Source organism: Chiloscyllium plagiosum, chromosome 39, assembly GCF_004010195.1.
Source record: "Chiloscyllium plagiosum isolate BGI_BamShark_2017 chromosome 39, ASM401019v2, whole genome shotgun sequence".
NCBI classification, from domain to species: Eukaryota; Metazoa; Chordata; class Chondrichthyes; order Orectolobiformes; family Hemiscylliidae; genus Chiloscyllium; species Chiloscyllium plagiosum.
This window is the reverse complement of record NC_057748.1, coordinates 4458348-4480780: the sequence shown is the minus strand read 5'-3', so window position 1 is coordinate 4480780 and position 22433 is coordinate 4458348. Positions and strand designations below refer to the sequence as shown.

Below are 22433 nucleotides of genomic sequence, written 5' to 3'. Positions count from 1 at the left end.
GCAGCAGCTCACCACCAACTAAGGGGGCAATTAGAGATGACAATAAATGCTGACCTAGCCAATATGCTCAGTCTCTGAACAAATTAAAGGTTACATTGCCTCCTCCAGTATGCACCATCATTTAGTATGCTTGATTTTAACATCAACTCCATTCTCCTGCCCTACTTCTATATCCTTTAAAATTTGCAAAATATTCCAAATCATGTGCGAATGACTGAGCAGCTATAGAATCCTTTGATTGACAGTTCTGTCGTTGAGTACCCCTCACCCCCTTCACTGAAGGTTGAATTAAGAATGACAGCATTTTCACATGCACTCAATCTTTTCACACAGGAACAAGTCATTCAGCTCAAACAGGTAAAAACAATGACTGCAGATGCTGGAAACCAGATTCTGGATCAGTGGTGCTGGAAGAGCACAGCAATTCAGGCGGAGGGCTTGGAGGCCCTGGTCATGGCGGATGGAGGTGTAGTCAAACAGTCTATACCAATGCTCATGTCGCAGAAGCCTCTTCCAGCCCTACGTTCAGTATTCCATCAGCATCACCAGTGCACAGACAGCAACCAAAATAGATGCTCAAGTGCATTCCAAAACCAACAGGCAAAACAGATTTGTCTCAGTCTCTGGATCATTTTGAGAGATTGTTTTTTTTTAAAAAAAAGAGTGCTTACTCAACCTTCTGTCACTACAAGCACTTTTTGTTCAGAATCTTGAATTGCTTTGACAATCTGCAAAAATATTCCCTTAATCTGTTCTTGAAAGTGAACAACTCCAATATTATTATGGGGAATTTTTAAATAAATAAATAAATCTTTCAGCTCTAGCGCCAGTTTAATATCTTCATTCCCTCCTCTGCTTTATCTTTCCAAAGTCCAGGTGTCTAAAACTGACCACAATATTCCAACTGGGGTCCAACCAACAATTTGTAGAAGCTAAGATAACTCTGCCTTTAGCAGGTCCCAGGTATTACACTATCCACATGTTACCTTTATAATGGTACAGAGCAAGATCATCTCTTCAAAATGGCATTTTTGCACCACATTGTCCTTTCGATCTAACTATTATAAATCCCTCTTCACAAGACCATTTGCAAAATAAAACAGCAGCATCCTTTGTTTGGCAAGGGTTGGAAGAAGCGAGGAAGTCGAAACGACTATTCTGAAAGCAATGACATCGTTTGCAGACTCAAAGACGTCAATATATTTAGTACAAATCCACAATTCAGAAATAATTATTAGGTGAGAGCTTTAATGTGAAACTTCATCTACATAACCAAGCCGAGACATAACATGCTTCCAAATATTATATGGAACAAAGCTGCTAAAGATCATGCCAATCTTGGCTCTGTGGGTGGCCGTGGTTGTGGGTTCAAATCCCAAAATTCCAGACTGGAGCTCACAGCTTTAGTTAATACTCCCTGTGCAATTGAGAGACTGGCTGCACTAATTATGATCATTGCTATCCAGGAAGATATTAAACAAAGACCCCTAGCTATCCTCTGATAGAGAACCTTCATCAGTCAAAATAAAAGGGGCAAGAGGTCTCTCTAGTCTCCTGGTCATTAATCATCGCTCAATTACCATCCTTAAGACAGCTTATCTGGCTATTCATACATTGCTGATTCTGGGAGCTTGCTGTGCACAAATTGGCTGTCCTAGTTTGCACATTAGGACAGTGAAACTTCATGGGTGGCTCAGTTAGGATGATGCTCTGAAAGGCACTACAGAAGTGTACATTTTTGTTGGACTTCCAGAAATTTATACGAGATACCAGATGAACCTCCCACCACACAATAGGGCAATAGCACCTTTTACATTCTCACAAGCAAACAGACATGGCTTCAGATTAACAATTTACACAAAAGACAAGATTGTACCTCTGTTAATAAGCTTAAGGCTACACTGACATGTCAGCAGAGATCTTGCGTTCAATTCAGTGTGCTCTAATAGCTTCTAATTCACATGTGGAAGAGGAGAAATACTTGGATTAATACACCAGCTTTCATAGTCTCCAAAAGCACTTTATAAGTAGATGCTGTTGAAGTGTAACCTGCGCTGTAACACAGGGGAAACCACAGTTAACTTAAAAGCAGTAAGTTCCGATACATGTAAATGATCGGATAACCAATCTATTGAGTGGGTTTGATTGAGGGATGAACACTGGGTCGGACACCAGTGATCTTGAGCATCTTCAGCATATTGCCATGGGAGCCATCACTACTACTTGAAAGGACAGACAGGGCTTTAGTTTAATATTGCACCCAAAAGACCACACCTCAACCTGCAGCACCCCAGAGTGCAACCTTGCTGAGGAAAGGCTTGTAAAAAACTCCCTTTAAAAAAAAACAACAGCTCATGCAGCAGAATAAATCTTCCACTCAAGTCAGATAAAGCAAAATGAACAGGCACAAAGACAAGACCAGTGTAATGCCAACTCGGAACACAGAGGGCTGGTTAAGGATAGTGCCCCTTGTAACACACAGCAACCACCTTCTCCAAGACCAGAGCAGGGTCAGGCAGATCAGTACAAACCCATCTCCATGAGAAGAGCAGGGTCAGGCAGATCAGTACAAACCCATCTCCATGACCAGAGCAGGGTTGGGTCAGGCAGGTTAATAACAACAACCTCAGGTGCAGAAACAAAGCAATGGGAGAAGCTTGGAGAGACAGCCCCTCAATGAAGAGGAGGGAGAGGGTCCTGAGGGAGCTAACACAGAAGGTGCAAGCAAAAACAAGAGGCGGGGATGAGAAGATGCAATTAAAGAGGGCAAATATGGGGCAGGAGAAAGGGGCATTAACTGACAGGAGGCCAGCTGAGAGAACCCCCGCACAGTCACACACACTCCTTACCTGTGTCTCCCTCCAACCTTCCCAGAGCCAGAGCCGCATGCGCACTTTGTCGCCTTCTTATGTCATCACGTCACCCTCCTCTCCGTCAGACGCTAACGCGTTTAGAAAACCATACTCTTGCATTTTAGCTCATTCCCCGCGTAGAATATAGCTTCAAACAGCAAGTGGAAACGATCGTCATCTTTTAATTTGAAAAAGTAGAACGATAAAAATTAGTTGACGTCACCGCGCACCGAACACGCACAAACATGGCGACCATCCCCGAACAAAGATGGCCGGCATTTGTTTACTCCGAACATTGAGGGGCTTCAAACGTTTTCGGGGGGGGATCCGTACCAATGACTGCGTGCTCAGTTCCATTCCATCGCCTCGTGTTCAACCCCGTCCCTCACCTCGACCGGGAGGCAATGTGGAGCGGCTGGGACACGGTGCTCGCGGGAGGGAACGTGCCCCGCATTAAGATGGCGGCGGGCCATAGCAACACGCCGAGCTCGGTTTAAACTGCAACTTCGGGGCCTGCAGCGACTGGGAGAGAAACAAAAACGGAAGGGGATTCGAGTGTTGCACCACCAAAAAGAAAATAGCAAAGGGGAAGGGGATGAAACGTTGAACTTTAGCACGACTTTCTCCTTCCCTACAAAACATAACAGTTCCCCTCACAAAGATGGCGCCGGGGAGGGAGCTCCTCCAATTAATTTGTTTTATGTTGTTGTTTCATGTAACGTCTGAAAGAAAGAGGCAGGGAGTTCAGCCAAAACCGTTCAATGGATAATGTCGGGGACTCCGTGCTTTACAGAGTCAGGAGGATAACATTGCACAAGATGATCTGGCTTCTGTAACATTTTTCAAATTAAATCCAGACTTGTCACAATAATTTATTGGCCACCAGCAACAGCCAAGTCATAAGATACTGACGTCAGCCAACGAGCTAAAATATAACCTTGAACTTGGAAGTTTATCCACAAACCCGACTCCTAAAAATAGGAAAGTGTTTAAAAAACTTTTTTTTAAAGAAGAGTTGGACAATGAAAACTTGGGAGGATGCCGTCGTATCCTGACTCAATACCTCCTCCCCCCTAATAGTAGTAGAGCCAACTAACAGCCAGTAAGAAATAAGCACGATCCGGAAATGATGTAAAGGGATTTGTTTTGAGACGAGTTGAAGTAAAATGATGGGATCATCTCCAGAGAGTCACAAGGTAATAACTCATTTCTTATATCATGTTGTATTGTACAGTGGCGTGGGATGATGTGTTCATACGTAGAGAGTCCTTACACCCTCTAGTACATAGTCATTGGAATGTGGTTTGAGATGAGGCCGGCAGCAGAGAGCCACAAGGTAATAAGTCATCCCTTGCACCTTATAGTACAATGTATGCAGTATGAGATGTGGTTACTTACAGAGTATTGAAATGTGATATTTTGTTCCTTAAATCCTGCAGTAGCGTAATACTTTCACATAGTGTGAGATGTTGTCTTCAGTGGAGAATTATAAGGTCGTAATTTGTTTTTATGCTTTTAGTTTAGGGACACTGTACAGTGTGGAATGTAATCATCAAAAGAGAGTCACAAGATAATAACTCATTCTTCATACTGTGAAAAACAGGAGTGCTACAGTGTTGGGAAGGATCACCTGTTGAGAACTACAGGGAAATATGTTCATTATAATTCATGTGCTACAGTGAAGCATGGGGAGACCTGTAGAGAGTTACAAAATATTCACTTGTTCATCATATACTGTAGTTTACCAAAACACTGAGGAAGGTTATCACTTTCAAAGCATTGCAGGTATTAATTTAACTGTCTATATTGTTTTGCAGCAATACATATTTATATAATAAAGGATTGATTCTATTTTCATGAATATTTGCACCAACTGTAAATTTATGTGAAATAATGTCAAGTTTGCATGTGTTATTAAGTTTGTCACTTTCAGAATGTATTTTTCTGTGTAGAGAATATATTGGTAAGTATACCTGTAGTTAAAGTGAGAGTTGGTTACTGAGCTGAATAGTTAACCCTAGTGTACGTGCAGTTGCAATCTTAATGTTAGGAACCGTCCTTGTATGTAGCGGTGAGTTATATGTGGAGTTTACCCTTGTGGGTCTCTGAGTATATAATTTCTCTTGTGATCTTTGGAATTGTGAAATGTTGTTGTGATGAGACAGTAACGGATACACTCAAACGGCTGCATCCTATTAGTAGACCAGATACTTTGTATTACATTAAAGGGAAAACCAGCAAAAGGATGATTTGTACACTTCTTTCTTGTTTATGTTGATTCCATATTATAATTTTGTGTGTGTGGTCATGAATCCCAGTTTGATTGTAGCTTTATTATCTTGTATATTTTCAGGAAATCCTTTTGTTTTTGACAGAAGTATGCATTTAACAAATAGTCCAGAATTTAAATGGAGACCGTGACAATCTGTTTCACTGAGAGCTGGAAATCTTGGCCTGCACTTAAAGGGTGTAAATTTGCATATTGGTCAGTGAAAACAATATTTTAGTGAGTAAATGGTCAACCTATGGCACAGGCTCCCTAGGAGACAGTCAAAGCATTTAGTATTGGTTCATTCTCTTAGAAATAGGATGCACAAACTAGAAACATCCCTTTCAGTGTATATGTGAGGTTTTTTAAAGTGAATTCATGGATGGGGGTATTGCTGATTGGGCCAGTATTTATTGTCCATCCTTGAGAAGATGGCAGTGAGTTGCCTTCCTGTACCTCAGCAGTCCATTTGTTGTAAGTACACCCACAGTGCCATGAGGATGGAATTCCCCAGGATGTTTGACTCAGTGACACTAAAGCAGCGGTGATTTGTTTCCAAGTCAGGATGGTGAGTGATTTGGGGGAATGATGGGCGATCTTGTGGGTGGTAATGTTCCCATTATTCTGCTGCCCTTGTCCTTCTCGATAGTAATAGTTGTGGGTTTGGAAAACGCTATCCAAAGAAACTTAGTAGTGTGCTACAGAGCATCATATCAAGGGGAAATCATGCTTGACAAATAATAGAGGAAATAATGAGCAAGTCAAACAAAGAAAAGCCAGTGGACTATTTGGATCTATTTGGATTTCCAGAGGCCTTTGACAAGGTGCCACTCAGGAGGCTGCTAAATAAGAGCCCATAGTGTTAGGGGCAAGGTTCTGGCATGGACAGAGGCTTGGCTGACTGGCAGAAGGCAGACAGTGGGGATAAAGGGATCTTTTTCAGGATGGCAGCTGGTGACAAGTGGAGTTCTGCAGGTTTACTGGGACCACAACTATTCATGTTTATAGATTCACAAACTGGATGAAGGAACTGAGGGCATTGTTGCTAGTTTTCAGATGACTGAAAGAAAGGTGAAGGGGCAGGTGGTCTTGAGGAAGGTTGTAGAAAGACTTGGGCAGGTTAGGAAAGTGGGTAAATAAGTGGCAGTTGGAATACAGTGTGGGAAAGTGTAAAGCTATGCACTTTGGTAGGAAATATAGAGGCATAGTCTATTTTCTAAATGGGGAAAGGCTTTGGAAATCTGAAGCACAAAGGGACTTTGGAGTCCTAGATCAGGATTATGTCAAAGCTAACATGCAGGTTCAATTCCCAGTTAGGAAGGGGAATGTTATGTTTGCAATAATTTTGAGGGCTAGAGTACAAGAACAGGGATGTATCCCTGAAGCTGCATAATGCTGTTGTCAGACTACATTTGGAATATTGGGAGTTGTTTTGGGCCCTGAATCTAAGGAAGGATGTGCTGGTGTTGGAGGGGGATCTGGAGGAAGTTTACAAGAATGATACCAGGGATGAAGGGCTTTCATACGAGGAGCAGTTGAGGACTCTGGGTCTGTACTCAGTGGAATTTAGAAGGATGAGGGAGGGATCACATTGAAACTTACAGAATACTGAGTAACTTGGATAGAGTTGACATGGAAAAGATCTTTCTAATAGGAGAGATGAGGATCCAAGGACACAGCCTCAGAGTAAAGGGCCAACACTTTAGAACTGAATTGAGGAGGAATTTCGTCAGCCAGAATGTGGTGAATCTGTGGAACACATTGCCAGAGAAAGCTGTGGAGGCCAAGTCATTGGGTATATTTAAGACAGACAGATCCTTGATTAGTAAGGGGATCTAGGATTATGGAGAGAAGGCTAGAGAAGGGGGTTGAGAAACCTGTCAGCCCTGATTGAATGGCAGAGCAGACCTGATGGGATGAATGGCCTAATTCAGCTTGTGCCTTATGTCTTATGCCCTTATGCTGCTGCTACTGAGGAGCATTGATGGTGAAGGAAGTGGGTGTTTGTGGATGTGGTGTCAGTCAAGTGGGCAGCTTTGACCTGGATGGTGTCAAGTTTCTTGAGTGTTATTGGAGCTGTACTCATCCGGGCAAGTGGAGAATATTCCATTGCACTCCTGACTTGTGCCTTCAGGATGGTGGTCAGGTTTGAGACATTGTGATGAGTGGAATGTCACGGGGATAAGTGGATTGGAATTCCATGATTTGCAAAGTACCCCATCTCCTAATCTGTTCTACTGTGGACAAATACACAATGATCATTGTAACTAGTCACAACTCCATTGGTGAACCGTGTGATAATGGGATCATATAAGCTGAACTCGATTATCTGTTTTTTTTGTAAGCAAGCAACTGCAATGTTGTTCTTTGTGTGAAATTGCTACTAAAAGGGACCTGTAATTCTTCCTCCTTTTTTGAAAACTTCCTCTGTAAGTCATGTAGGCACTCTGAACCAAAGGTCATGTTCAAGATAGACATCCCGTTCTGTACATTAAATTGAATTCACATTTGACCTTATATTCAAACCTATGAACTTCGATACCTACAACTCTGCTGAGAGGACAGGTATTTGTTTCTACTCCCTGTCCATTTCAGCACGTCGACTGTATTCTGCCCGCAATACAATCCTGGGCATTTCTCGAAGGCACAGAGGGTAAATGCACCATTCCCTGGGAAAGTGAGTGACAGAAGTGTGTAAAGGTCCTTGCCTTACATTACCTGGCCATACGCAATTGGTTGGACCTCAGCTGGTGCAGCAACAGGGAAGTCAAAGTTGGCCTTGTCTGGATTACACTGGGGTCTGGCAAGGGAGGAAGTGCAGGGAGTTGCTGATTCAGTGAGTTGGCTAGTGAGTGTTGAATAGGCAAAGTGGTAACTGTCCCCATGGATAATAGAACATAGCACAGTACAGTACAGGCCCTTTGGCCCTCTATGTTGTGCCAGCCTTTTATCGTACTCTACTGCCACAGCTGGCAATGCATTCCACACACCCACCACTCTCTGTGTAAAGAACCTACCTTTGACATCTCCCCTAAAGCTTCCTCCAATTATCTTAAAATTGTGCCCCCTCGTGATAGACATTTCCACCCTGGGAAAAAGTCTCTGACTATTCAATCTATCTGTGCCTCTGTAATAGCTGAATACATACATGAAAGATGGCTTCTGGTATTTGATGATAGGCCTGTTCCTCAGCATTGCTGATCACCCTATAAGAAGGAAGGGAAAACATATTTGGCCTTAGATAAGCCCAAATATTTAAAAAGTGAAATTCATGGGGTGTGATGTCGACCACTGGGTTGGCATTTGTTTTTCCGTCTTAATTGCCCTTAGGAAGGTGGTGATGAGCTACTGTTTTGAATTGTTGCAGTCCATATGGTGTCAGTACAACCACTTTTGTATAGAGCAAGATCAGTTATAATTAGAGGGTTTATTGACAGCATATTTTACATGTCAGTGGACTGTAGTCACTCTCATGAAGGTCACTTTATCCAGCGATGGATTGGGATGTAGAGAAGGGGTAACAGGAGAGAGATTTACTTCATAGTTTGTTGTATGTCTTTGTATAGTGTAAAGCTCTGGATTGAGAACCAAGCAACACCTCCATATCGAGCAAATTGGCCTATTACCTTGTCAGTGCTGTGTTGAACCTTTTTGGGAAACATTCCGTTATTACCAGTAATATGAGAACCATAGTACAAAATGGCTGATCTGATACAGTGAGATTGTTTGGTTTGATTATTTAGTTTGGAAAATGTTTGGTTTTAGCCATATACAAAGGGTCTTGTTGGGAACCAGGAACCAATATTTCAGGTTGTTGTTTGTATTTACAGTAGTTGTGTTTTTGCTTTCTTGATGTTATTTCTTGGCACGGGGGCTTATTGGCTTAGATAACTATACAACTCATAGTTAAAAATCACACAACACCAGGTTATAGTCCAACAAGTTTAATTGGAAGCACACTAGCTTTCGGAGTGACGCTCCTTCATCAGGTGATTGACAATCACTTGATGAAGGAGCGTCACTCCGAAAGCTAGTGTGCTTCCAATTAAACTTGTTGGACTATAACCTGGTGTTGTGTGATTTTTAACTTTGTACACCCCAGTCTAACACCGGCATCTCCGAATCATGTATACAACTCATGGACAGTTCCAGCAACGCAATTCCAATGAGGCTGAGGGGGATTTGGGACCTGTCTCCGGGCCTGGTCCTGAGAGTGGAAGGCATTGACAAATTCACATTCTCAAAGAGTTGAAAGCTGGGATTTGAACTCCTTCTCTGGGTTGTGTTGCAGGATCAATGTTGATTACTGAGAAGTTAGTTTTTGTTGCATGGTGATTGGTAGCTTTTCTTACCTTGCTATATTTATGTAAATTGGCTTGATTACCAGGGATCAATTACTTAATCCAAGGAGGTAGAACAGAGTGCTGTGCATTCTTGACTTATAGCACTCCACGTGAGATGTTATGCATACATGTTGCATACCAGATGCCTTGGACGGGCTGTGGCCATGGTTATGACTTTTATCTTGCAGGTCGTCTTTGAGAAAGAGAGTGTGTTTCTGCACACAAGCACAAAACGGAATAATGACCACGATACACTGATCCCCGGGGTGATCCGGATCCTCGAGAAGGTGAGGATCTGTGTTGTATGCATTCTGAACAAAGTGCTGAAAATTCCAGTCGTTGACAGACTTGGCAAAACATTGCAACACGGACAACTTTAAGCAAATAGGAGCTGGAGTAGGCCATTCAGCCCTTCAAATCTGCTCTGTCTTTCTACATATTGGCTGATCATCTGCCACAATTCCACTTTCCTGCACCAACACCATACCACATAACATCACTAGTGTGTAGAAATCTATCGAACTCCGTCTTGAACACATTCAATGACCTGAGCGTCCTCATTCCTCCTGGTTCAATGATTCATGACCCTCTGAGTAAGAGATTCTTCCTCCTCTCATTCCTGAGTAGTTTGCCTCTTATTCTGATACTGTGGCATCTGGATCTAACACCACTACCCCTACTACAGGGAGCCTCCTATCCATGTCCTGTTGAACCCTATGACAATTCTGTAAGTCTCATTGAGGTTCTCTCTCCTTCTTGACTCTAGAGAATACAGCACTGGTCTCCTCAGCAGTTTGCACTGTTCTGAGGAAAACTGGTGGAGTGTGCGTCCAATTTGGACAGCTTTTTCAAAGGGCTAGGCTGGACTCTTTGGGGTGAAAGGTCTCCTTTCAGGTTGTTACAATTCTGTGTACGGGAATAACGGAGGACCTTATCATTGAAACTGGCGTGAAGGCATTTTAAACTTGTTCTAATAGTTATATTTTTTTTTCCCACAGGGTCCTGATACTGTGATGGAGTGGACTCCACTCAGTGAGAGCGGAGAGCACCCTCAATTCCTGTATTCAAAAAAGGTAATTCTCCTGGAACCATGTGGGCAGTCCAAGCCTGTTGAGTTGAATAGAAACACATTAAAAATAGGAGCTATGCCATCCAGCCTGCTTTGCCATTCAAGCTGATCTGATTGTATCCTCGCTTTCCAACATCCTCAATAAACATTGACTCCCCTTTTTTCAAAATAAAAGCATTAAAGGAAGGTAAAGAGAGAAAGAAGTTTGGAGGCAACATGACTCAATGGAATGGTTTCCATTCAGCCCATCATACACATGCTGGATCTCTGTAAGCGAGTCTCAGCTCGTCCCTCTCCCCTGCCTTTCCTTCGCAACCCTTTGAAATGTTCCTTTTCCGATAATGATCCAATTTCTGTTTGAATGCCTTGGTGAATCTGCCTCCATTAACTCCCCGAATCAGATGAAAACTCTCTGCTGGTTGGGGTTGTACCTAGAACATAGGAACATGTTTGTGGTTGTTGGAGGTCAGTCATCTCAGCTCCACCATATCTCTGCAGCACTCCCTCAGGGTAGTGTCTTAGGCCCAACCATTTTCAGCTGCTTCATCAATGACTTCCCCTCCATCTCAAGGTCAGAAGTGGGGATGTTCGCCAACGATTGCACAACTTACAACTCCAGATATGGAAACAGTCTATGTCCAAATGCAGCAAAACCTGAACAATATCCAGACTTGCGCTGAAAAGTGGCAAATAAATTTCAATCATACGCATGCCAGGCAATGACTATTTCCAGCGAGAGAGAATCTGTTGACCCTTGACATTCAATAGCATTGCCATCTCTGAACCTCCACTGTCAACATTCCCCATTGATGGCAGCGACCTGCATGTGCACTCTTTCAATAGAGGGAGCCTGTTCTGCTGTTACTGTAGAGTTCTGGCTGATTAGGAAATCCTCCTGCTCTTTTGGTCTGCCGGACATATCAGGAGGGTAGTCAGATTTCTTATGAACATGTTTGCCTGCTTTAGGACACACCTTCCTTTGCCATCACGTCCTGAGGTGCGACTTCAATCCAGAATTTATTACCCAGCAGCAGGGCACTGCCCACTCCATCACAAGATCCTCTTGAAGAGAGTGCAGCTTAGTTCTTATGATCCTGGCTAGGAGCCATGTTAGATGGTTTCATTTACTTGTTCTTGTTCTCGCTCTTTTCCCTGTTCTTTTCCAGGATTCCAGTATGAATGGGGCCAGTCATACTGAGGAGGACATGTTTGACCCAGGTTACGAACCTGATTGGGCTGTTATCAGCACAGTAGGGTCTAGGACACGTCCACTGGAGGATATGCGTGGTGAGAGATGATGTCTGCTTATTACTGTAATGTATTCATTTTGCTTTTTTGTATATATCTTATTCTGGTCAACATAAAGTGTTGACACCAAGCATTAAGTACCACCATCAAGTACAGCAATCTTTGGGTATGGTGTTCCAATGATATATCTGAGCTCCATTTCAAGTACCCAAGGCTATTCTGTCAACTACACATGTACCTTCCTTCTGCATGTATAACCAGTTTGTCTTTCCTGCTTTTTTCCTCCTTCACAAATGTATCCAATTTCCTTTTGAAAATTACCATCAAAACTGCTTCCACCACCCTTTCAGAAAGTTTGTGCCAGATCATTGCACCTTGCTGTGTTTAAAAGTGCCCCATCTCCCCTTTGTTTGTTTTGCCAATTTTCTTCAATCTTCCTCCTCTCACTTCCATTGGGAGAACTGGCATTAATTTCTCCTTGACTAACCAAAGCCCTTCACAATTTGAAGCAACTATATTAAATCTCCCTTAAACTTACAGATAAACCCACAGGATTTTTTTTTATGAGATTAGGGCAAAATGTACCATGGGGAAGTTCTTACCAGAAACAGGAAGTGTAACCTTCTGAGAGCTGTGTTAGAATGGAAACCACATGTGAAAATCCTGTTCTGAGGAAATTATATATATCATTTTTAGTGAGGGCATAGGTTTTTGTCAATTTTACAGGCAGCAGCAAGTTAAGGTGTGATTGCCAGTGCAATCTATTCATTTTAAAGTTTGTGTGTTTTTTTGAAGGTTACTTATACAGATATGGATATCTGATAAATCCTTAAAGTGCAGATCTGTTGGATATTCTGTTTAAAAATGCACCAGCCCCCATTAGATGAAAGAGATTGATAACAATATGTTCTTATTTAATTATCTCCACATGTCAGGTGGAAGTTTCAAAGCGCTCCCTATAATTAACTCCGGTAATTGTAAATAGACCGTGTTGTATGTAGGTGGTAGGGAGAATGTAATTGAATTACACAAACCTGTAAATCTCTCTGCCAGTAGAATTAACCACAGTTCAAATGGCTCCACGCGCACTAGAAAACAGGATTAGGATATTCTGTGAGGCTGTATTCCTATTTTGGTTCTTGCATGTGTGGAGAATACTTGTGATATGCTTGTTGAGACCCAGTAAACTGTATTTTAAATTATGAACATATATTGGATGTGTTCTGTGAAGTAGCTGACATATTCACTAACTCCTCTTTTTAATTCATTCACTGAATGGTGGCGGGGGGGGGGGGCCCACAATCTCGGCCAGCATTTTATTCCCCATCCCTAATTGCCCAGAGGGCAGTTAAGAGTCACACAAATTGCTGTGGGTCTGGAATCTCTCATTAGCCAGACTGGGTAAGGACGACATTAAGGAACCAAATGGGTTTTACTGAAAATCGGCAGCAGTTTTGTGGACATCATTAGACTCTTAATTCTAGACTTTTTGTTATTGAATTCAATAACAAAGTCATTTGCCTTGGCAGGATTTGAACCCGGATCCCCTGGCCATTACCTGGGTCTCAGGATTAATAGTCTGACAATAATACCGCTAGGCCATTGCCTCCCTTAATGCCTACATGGCATTCTGCTTGAAGATACACCCTCTATTGAAAGTGATGTTCTTTTTCTTTCTCTAGAGTTGTAATTAGCACAATTCCACGTACTAAGTTTGGTCCAGTAACCCATCTGCATTAGAGGGCAGTGTTAAAGTCTGAATGGTCGGAGCTGTGAGCCTCCATGGGGCAAATAGCCTTCAAACAGTTCTCACTTGTGACCTTACATAAAAGAAGACCACTTGTGTGATTAGACAGCAGCAACCCATAGAGCTCTGTCTTCAGAGAATGAGGCAACAGTACTGACCAAAGATAAGTTACACATGTGTTGTGCTAGAATTGACTCCATGAGCTGAGTGGTTCCTTGACTGCTGCTTTGTTTTTGTTCAGTGGGTCACTCTTGGTTGAGTGTGGTGTTTTCTTTTTGTTTGCCCTTCAGCTGCCACCCAGTGTTCCACAGCTAACAGCAAGTGGGCATTCTCTCTCAGTCTGTGTGAGCTCAAGTCCATCCGGAAAAACAAGCCTGGCCTGGGTTGGTCGTACCTCATCTTCATCACCAAAGAAGGAGTCTCCTTCCCAGCCCTTCATTTCCACGGTGGCGGTACCAGAGCTTTATTGAAGTGCCTCTGTAAATATGTTGTGCTGGCCACGTGAGTATATAACTCCTCCCTTGCACTGAGAGTGATTGGAGTGCTTGTCCTGGCAGTAAAGTGCAGAAGTCAGCCTAGCAATGAAATAGTTCCATAACATGTATAAGTCACTTCTTCTTTATTCTGCCATTTCTTTCTATCCTCAGTGCTGCTACATTCATTCGGTAGCATTGACATCTATTTTGATATTCACTGAATAGAGCAACACTTTGGAATAGGGAGAAAAGAAAATTGATCAGGTTGGCGCTTCAGAGATGCCCACTCTGGTAACAATCAGCTGTTGCTTTTCATGTTATCTGATGGTTACCAATAGTTCCAGCACTGTGCCCAATGATTCTTCATAATTACTGCCAGAATTGGCTGTGAATCTTGGTTTTGATTGTACACAATGCAGGCTTGCTCTCGTTGTTTTTCAATAATATTTATTGGTTCTGTTTTTTGGCAGTTCCAAGAAGGACCCTCGTCTTTATCTGGTCTATTCTCATGACTCTCATGCCTTATCCCAGTCCTTTGACGAGTTGCAGCTATTCGATGAACATTCATCAGACCTAGTGTCAGTGAGTAGCAATATATCTGCTTGGTTGTTTTTTTTTTATCTCCCTTGCGGTGGATTAATCAATATGTGTTCAATGAGACCTTTCAGAATAGCGGAGAGAATTCTCAGCACTTGTGGATTGGATCGTCCATAAAATACCATTATTACATAGACATCGTTTCTTCATTAAAAATAAACCATTTTGTTAAATTTATTACTCATCAGCATGTTTTTACGTTGCTGGAAAGGGAAACGTGCTGCCGGATAACTTCACCTTGCACTCAACAAAATGCCAAATTTCAAGCGGTCGCAACAATATGTACCAAAAGGTGCTGATTGTTGGCAAGCTAACTCTGGCTGAGGCATTGCAACAGAAGCAAGATGTTCCCCACATTCTCGGGGAGCGTGTAACTCCGCAAAAGCACAAGACCTGTGGATATTCACTTCCTAGCCTTGTTCACCCCACAGCCATATCTCTAACCACAGTCAAATCATACCCATTTACAATGATTTGTGCTGTTTAATTTGCTGTCCTTTATTAAGAATGCTCTGTGCATTCAGATATCGTAGCTGTTACTTGTAGAATCCTTTTTATAGAATCCCTACAGTGTGGAAACAGGCCATTTGGCCCAACAAGACCACACCGATCCTCCAGAGTATCCCAACCAGACTCTTCCACCGCACCACCACAACTAACAAATCCTCCCCACCCCCGTAACGCTACATTTCCTATGGCTGACCCACTTAGCCTGCACAGCCCTGGACATTACACGCAATTTAACACAGTCACTCCACCCAGCCTGGACATCTTTGGACTGTGGGAGGAAACTGGAGCACTGATTGGGGTACTCTTCAGAGGATCAGTGTGGACTCAGTGGGTGGAATGGTCTGCTTCTATGCTGTAGGGATTCTATGAAACCATCTACAAGTAGTATCCAAAATGGAAAATCTGTTAAAGAGGCAGATATCTCCATGGGGCTTCTGTTTTACCTGCCTGGTGCTTTTACTCTGTTTGTTAGTTACCTATTCCCCTTCTGCCTGTGCATGGTTTACCCGCAATACTGTCCACAATGTTCTCATCCTTGTGAATACTCAAGTGACTTCAGCCACAACTCCACATCTGAAGTGTACATTTCTTGTAGCTGTAGATACTTCCTGCACACATGGTCACCCTGGATGCTTAAAGGGTCCCTCTTTTTCAGACAGAGGGATCTTTGGGTCCATGTCCATAGATCCCTCAAAGTTGCCACCCAAGTTGATTGGGTTGTTAAGAAAGCGTATAGTGTGTTGGCTTTCATGAGCAGGGGGATTGAGTTTAAGATCTGCAAGGTTATGCTGCAGCTCTATAGAGCCCTGGTTAGACCACACTTGGAATATTGTTTTCAGTTCTGGTCTCCTCATTATCAGAAGGATGTAGAAGCTTTAGAGAGGGTGCAAAGGAGATTTACCAGGATGCTGCCTGGACTGGAGGGCATGGCTTATGAAGAAAAGTTGAGGGAGCTAGGGTTTTTCTCATTGGAGCAAAGAAGAGTGGGAGGTGACTTGATAGAGGTGTACAGGATGATGTGAGGCTTAGATAGAGTGAATAGCCAGAGGCTTTTTCCCAGGACCAAAATGTCTATCATGAGGGAGCATAATTTTAAGGTGATTGGAGGAAGGTTTAGGGGAGATGTCAGAGGGAGGTTCTTTACACAGAGAGTGGCTGCATGGAATGCACTGCCAGCAGTGGTGGTAGAGTCAGACATTAGGGACAATAAAGTGACTCTTGGATAGGCACATGGATGATAGTAAAATTAAGGGTATGTAGATTAGTTGGTCTTAGAGTGGGATAACAGGTCGGTACAACATCAAAGGCCGAAGGGCATGTACTGTGCTGTACTGTTCTGTGTCTGTCACTTGACTAAACTGCCTCACCATGACTCACTGAAATTATTCTGTCTCCTTTTAACTTCCTCTAGTTTAAAGTTTTTCGAATGTAGCCCGGAAACTTTATTTTATTCCATTTGCTTTAATCAGTTCTAATCTAAACATTGAGAATAGACTGGATGCTCACATGGGCTTACTTAACCCAAGACACCCACTTGTCCCTTTGCTAGCTGCTGGTCCTAATTGATGAGCTTACCTTTTCCCTGTGCTGTCAGTCTTGAATATTTTCAAACGTCAGCCATGCCATGAAGCTTTCCAACTCCTGATCTGCTAAATATAGAGAGAGAAAAATGGAAAGAATATCTCCCTTCCCCTCTTACCATTCTTCACTAACCCTCAAACTCTCTCGCTTCATACTAGTGTGGCCTTCATCACTCTTCTAGCTGGCAGTTACATAAAAAAGAAAGTTAAAACAATTTCTTAACTGGCTGATCGTACCTTCTCTGGAGCAGAGGCCTTGATTTGCTTGTTTAACCAAAGACATAAAACAGTAACTTGAAGTGCAGTGCTAAATTGCAGGCAAGCGAACCTATATCTTATAGAAGATCAGCACTTAAGTTTTAAAGCTCTTATCTCTCTCTCTCACCAATTCATAGTCTTGCCACTCTACACCAGAGAGTCCAGTTGCAAAGAACTGCCCCAGGCATAATGGGCTGAATAGCCTTCTCCACTGCCTTATCGGTCCATGTGAAATGTGTGTTACTGAGTGTAGCTCTGTTTTTTCTTGCTCCTTCCCCAGCGCTTTATACAGGACCCTTATGCTGCCACTTTTGGCAGTTTCTCCAAGGTGACCAACTTCCTGCGTGGAGCCCTGCGACCCCAGGATGTGTCCCGTCACCGTCCACTGCGCGAGATGGCGAGCGGCCTCGATTTGGACCAGCAAGACGAGCCAGGCTTTGAGGTCATCACTTGTGTAAGTGTCCAACCTCTGCACTGATGGTGCGTTACGTGTTGCTGGATGTACGATGGATGGACAAAATACCTCTATTGGCTCACTCTTCATGCTAAAGAGTGAACACGCAACTTCTTTTTTGTTTGTATCCTTCATAAACGTAGTATTTGCTGATATAATCTGTGATGGCCCACTGAATTTGTTAATGTTTGAAAGCTGTGTTAGCTGAAGTAAGTGCAGTCTTTATAGTGTTGCACAGATTCCCCAATACTTCCATCCATTAAAAGGCCCAACGTGGGACATTCACTGAATGCACAGTGTTTAGGACCATTTGCAACTCTTCCAATACTGCAGCAGTGTGTCCCTATGAAGGAAGTATGGCATCCAGGCAAGAGCTCCCATGTGATGCATATATTATCTGCCACTTAAGTGTCAAGCAATGGCCAATCTCCAAGAGAGAATCAGGGCCTGCCATCGACCAGAAACTGAAATGGACGAACCGTGTGAGTGCTGTGGCTGTAAGAGCAGGTCAGAGGCTAGAAACCCGACAGCATGAAACTCACATCCTGTCTCTCCAATTTCTGTTCACCATCTACAAGACACTGGTAAAGAATGTGATGGAATACTCCCCAGTTAGCTGCTCCAACAACAGTCTTAAGCTCAACAGCATCCAAGACAAAGCAGCCCGATTTAATTGGTACCTTTATCCACCACCTTCAACATTCACTCACTTCACCTCAAATGCACGTGACAGCAGTGTGTACCACCTACAAGTCACGAAGCTTCTCTTGATAGTACTTTCCCAACCTATGACTTCTGTAACCTAAAAAGGAACAAGAGCAGCAGGTGACTGGGAGCACTACCTCCTGCAGGCTCCCCTCCAAGTGACTCAGCATCGTGATTTGAAGCTACATTACTGTTCTTTCAGTGTCGCTGGGTCAAAATTCTGGAACTCCCACTGTACAAACATTGTGGGTGTCCCTGTACCAAAAGGATTGCTGCAGTTCAAGAAGGTAAATTACCAAAACTTTTTCTATCCCTAACTGCCTTGGGCAACAAATGTTGGCCTGGCCAGTGTTGCCCACGTCCCATGAACAATTTTTTTAAGAAGTATAACCAGACTCAGTAATTCCTACCATGGATTACTGAATGGATATCCACTGATGTTACTGCAGGGCCCTCACAACACTTTCACAATGACTTCCACCCAATTGCTTCAGCAGTTGACATTCACCAGGGAAAGCAGCAGAGACTGTACCTGCTCTCTGTGTAACCATTCTCCCCTCTGACTGCTCAGTCATTGGAGACAGTGAGTAATTATAGGTCATCAAACTAGGGAAAGTCCCATGCTAAAGCTGTTGTCATGAGTTGTTAGTTAATTATGAGGCTGTGTCAGTTGACTGGAGTGTGAAGACTAGGCCTACGTTTCTGCTCTTGTTTAGTATCTAGTGGTGATTGGTTTGGTTCCACGAACTTCAGCTTTGTTCGGAATACATGCCTAAATGTTAACCCATTTTCATTACCTTGTGTGTATTTTTGCAGCAATTCAAATCATATTTGGACTTAGTGTATTTCAAGGAGGAGCAGCCTCTCAATGTTTTGATGATCATGTGAATGTGACACCACTGGAAGACTGTTCTGGTCTCCCATTTTATAAAGATTTATATAAAAGAATATAGAGAAGGTACAATGGGATTTATAAGCATGGTACCAGAGGTTTTGAGAGTTCGGTTTATTGTCAGGTGTACAGGAGTACAGTGAAACGTTTACACTGTGGCTCCTCACAATGCCATCTTAGGTACAAATCTTAGATACAAAATAGAGAAATAAAGAAAAGAGAGTTACATTTACCTTACAGTGATTCAGGTATACATTAGAAAATAAAGTTAAAAGGATAAACATTCCAGTCAGATAAACAATAGATTACAGATAAACATTACAATGCAATGGATTAACACAGTGAGCTTCCCCACGTGGTCTGACTGGGCTAGCAAGCCACTGACTGCCCACACTAATCCCCAATCCAACAACCGCTCCGCTCGGGCCCTCAGCCAATCCACTCCGTGCCTCCACTCTGTTCCACGGGCTTCCAGAAAAACCGACCAGGTGCAGTGTGCCCTTTTTTTTAATGGCAGAGGAGTGTGAGAGGTTGTCCAATAGACAGCTTTAAATTGTGATGAGGTTTGATAGAGCAGATATGGAGAAAGATGTTTCCATTTATGGGGAATGCCAAAGTCAGACATAAATCAAAAGGAAAGTTTGACTTTTTGCTGCCGAGTGGTGAGAATATGGTATATGCAACTACTAAGAGAAGTTAAACATTGACTAATTTTAGATGACAGATAAGAGAGAAGGTATTAAAAGATTATGTCAGTGGAATGAGAAGCAAACTGGGAGGAAGCTCATGCAGAACATAAACACTGGGATTACCTAGTTGGTCTGCATGACCCCTTTCTGTGTAGTAAATCCTGATATGGTACAGGAAGGGAAGAAGCAGAAATGTCCCAACTGCACCCTTTATTTTGTTGTAAAGAGAGCTTTCCCTCACTCATCCCATTTTAATATCTTTCTGACCTTTTGCAGCAAGCTGATCTAGGGCTACGACCAACTGTACAGAGGCAGGAGACTCTAACAGCTGAGGAGTGGGAGAAACATCTGGACCCAGAAGGAAGAGTTCAGGAGGTGGAAGAATTGAAGAAGATGATTTTCAAAGGAGTAGGTGAATTCATTCATTAGTTTATGTTTTCATATCCTCCTGGGGAATGAAGTCAAGGTAGAAATTCAGATGATCCAATAGCTTGCCAACATAAATCACGGCAAAACAGGAATTTAGTGGAGTTTCTAAAATCATTTTGAAGTTAGCAACTTTCAGTTAAGAGGAGCAGACTGGATAATGAGGGGAAGAGGGACTAGTTTTCTCATTTGGTGACTAGGTGCTAACCTAAGTAGAAGACTTATTCCCTGAAGAGGTGGGAGATGGTAAGAGAGCAACTCAAAAAAGCTGAGTGTTGTGTTTGAACCACAATCACCTTCAAATGGCTTCATAAAACTCTGAGAATGGTAGCCACCTGTTCTGACTCTTTATGGGGACAGTGCAGAGGGAACTTCACTCTATATCTAACCCCGTGCTTTATCTATCCTGGTTGATAGATCTAGAGAGTTTTTTTTTAAAAAGATCAGAGGTGGCCCAGAACTGGGGCTTCTGGTTGCTGGGTGAATGTAGGTCCAGCACGGGGTCTTGGCATCAATGGCCCGTTGGGGAGGTGGGCCCAGCGATGAAGAGATGGCCCCTGAAGAGTGGTGACATTGACGTTGGCGAGTCTGGCGGAGCAGCTGTGGATGCATGCTGGAATGAAGAGGGACTCTTTCAGCTTTGAATATTTTAAGAATAAAAAGTTAAATGGTGCCAGATTGTGGTGACAGTCAAACCTTTTCACTGTATTTAACTGTTGTTCATTGTACAGTACAAGTGAACATAAATCATCATTCATTTATTCACCTTTACTCTCTGTTTTGAGAGTAGAGGAACCTGTATCTCACCCATTACTGTACCTCTCCTAGTTAATGGGGACGGTGCTGAGGGAACTTTACTTTCAATTTGAGCAGAGGAAGTTTTGCTTGGGATCTAATCCTGTATTGTACGTATCTGGGATTGTTTGATGCTAATAATATGCCAGAAAGTTTTCTGCTTTACTCTGTCAACACTCCTGTTCATTGAGCTTAAAAAGTCAGGGTAGTAGATGGACTGCAAATCAGAAAAATGCTCAAACTAAAATCAGCTTTGTGGCCAGGGGAGTTGTATTGGCTTCCTAGCAGCATGCATTCCTCTGAACCAGCCAGTCACTGGTTTAAGATGCATTTCTGGACTTAAGCAAATATTTTCTTAAACTCCCTTACACTGAGACTATTCAGCATAACTCCTCATACATAAAGAATGTCTTCACCTATCTTCGCCACAAACACCATCCACCCCACATTCTTCTGTCAAATGGCTTAAATCTCAACCATCACTGCCAGAACAAATTGTCTAGTTATCTATCTCAGTGCTGTTGATATGTTGATTGTCATGTTTCAACAGTCACACCACTGAAAAGTGCTTTGTTGGCTGAGGTATTCTGGGACATATTGATGTTGTGAAATGTACTATATTTGTATAAATAGTACAGATATAGTAGATATAACACAATCTACATAGTGTACTATAATCATATTGTGTGTCCCCCCTCCCCCCATAACCACGGGTGGTACGTTCCAAAACCTACTGCGGGATGCCCGAAACCGCGGATAGTAGCGAATCCTATCATTTGAATGGGAAACTTACCTCCCCGGTAGCCTCCTGGAATGTTCCATGTAATATTTTCAGGCCTAACTGAAACTGCAGAAACCAAATCCGCAGGCATGGGGATTTTACTGTAATTGCAGTTTCTTACTTTCCTTACCTTATTTTGAAATCTTCTGCTGGTGCTTTATTTTTTGCCCCCCCCACCACACCCAATCTAAGACGACGTCACACAGTGCTGCTTAATCCTATACAGGTTAGTTTTTGAAGTATCCAATGTCTTTAAGTATAACCTTTCACTTTCTGCCGCTGTCATTTAAAAATGTTAATCACAAAATAAGTCCATGTTTAATTCAGCACAGCAGGAGGCCCTTTGTGCCCCCCACCCTGGGAGAACTATATGATTGAACCCAATCCTTGCTCCTCCTCCATTGCCTTGTGTTTTTCGCCCCTTTAAGTATTTATTCCCATTTGAAGGTAAGTATAGAGGAACCTCGATTATCCGAACAACACGGGCGGGGAGTATTTTGTTCGGATAACACAGTTTAGCCAAGCATCGGGACCTGGCCAACACCTTCCCCCTCACTTCCCTCCAAGGCCCCAAGGGATCCTTCCATATCCGTCAAAAATTCACCTGCACCTCCACACACATCATTTACCGCATCCGCTGCACCCGATGTGGCCTCCTATACATTGGGGAGACAGGTCGCCTACTTGCGGAATGTTTCAGAGAACACCTCTGGGACACCCGCACCAACCAACCCAACCGCCC

At 42.9% G+C, this 22433-nt stretch overlaps 2 protein-coding genes across 5 annotated transcripts in view; one reads left to right on the top strand and one right to left on the bottom strand.

Moving 5' to 3' along the window:
• akt1s1 (AKT1 substrate 1 (proline-rich)) overlaps nucleotides 1–2987 on the bottom strand; it is a 28871-nt gene extending 25884 nt beyond the window's left edge. Inside the window, exon 1 of the mRNA XM_043679541.1 lies at nucleotides 2850–2987. Within this exon, the coding sequence (XP_043535476.1) occupies nucleotides 2850–2888 (39 nt within the window). The 5' untranslated portion in view covers nucleotides 2889–2987. The remainder of the gene's footprint in view (nucleotides 1–2849) is intronic.
• Nucleotides 2988–3105: 118 nt separating this feature from the next.
• tbc1d17 (TBC1 domain family, member 17) overlaps nucleotides 3106–22433 on the top strand; it is a 46754-nt gene continuing 27426 nt past the window's right edge. Inside the window, exons 1-8 of one of the 4 annotated variants that reach the window (XM_043679538.1) lie at nucleotides 3106–4048; nucleotides 9653–9751; nucleotides 10463–10537; nucleotides 11700–11820; nucleotides 13819–14029; nucleotides 14475–14586; nucleotides 17230–17403; nucleotides 19966–20097. In XM_043679538.1, coding sequence (XP_043535473.1) covers nucleotides 4019–4048; nucleotides 9653–9751; nucleotides 10463–10537; nucleotides 11700–11820; nucleotides 13819–14029; nucleotides 14475–14586; nucleotides 17230–17403; nucleotides 19966–20097 — 954 coding nt within the window. In that variant the 5' untranslated portion in view covers nucleotides 3106–4018. Of the gene's footprint in view, nucleotides 4049–4072; nucleotides 4189–4415; nucleotides 4638–9652; nucleotides 9752–10462; nucleotides 10538–11699; nucleotides 11821–13818; nucleotides 14030–14474; nucleotides 14587–17229; nucleotides 17404–19965; nucleotides 20098–22433 lie in introns of those variants that run through there. The other 3 variants (XM_043679537.1, XM_043679540.1, XM_043679539.1) reach the window with 3 other exon arrangements.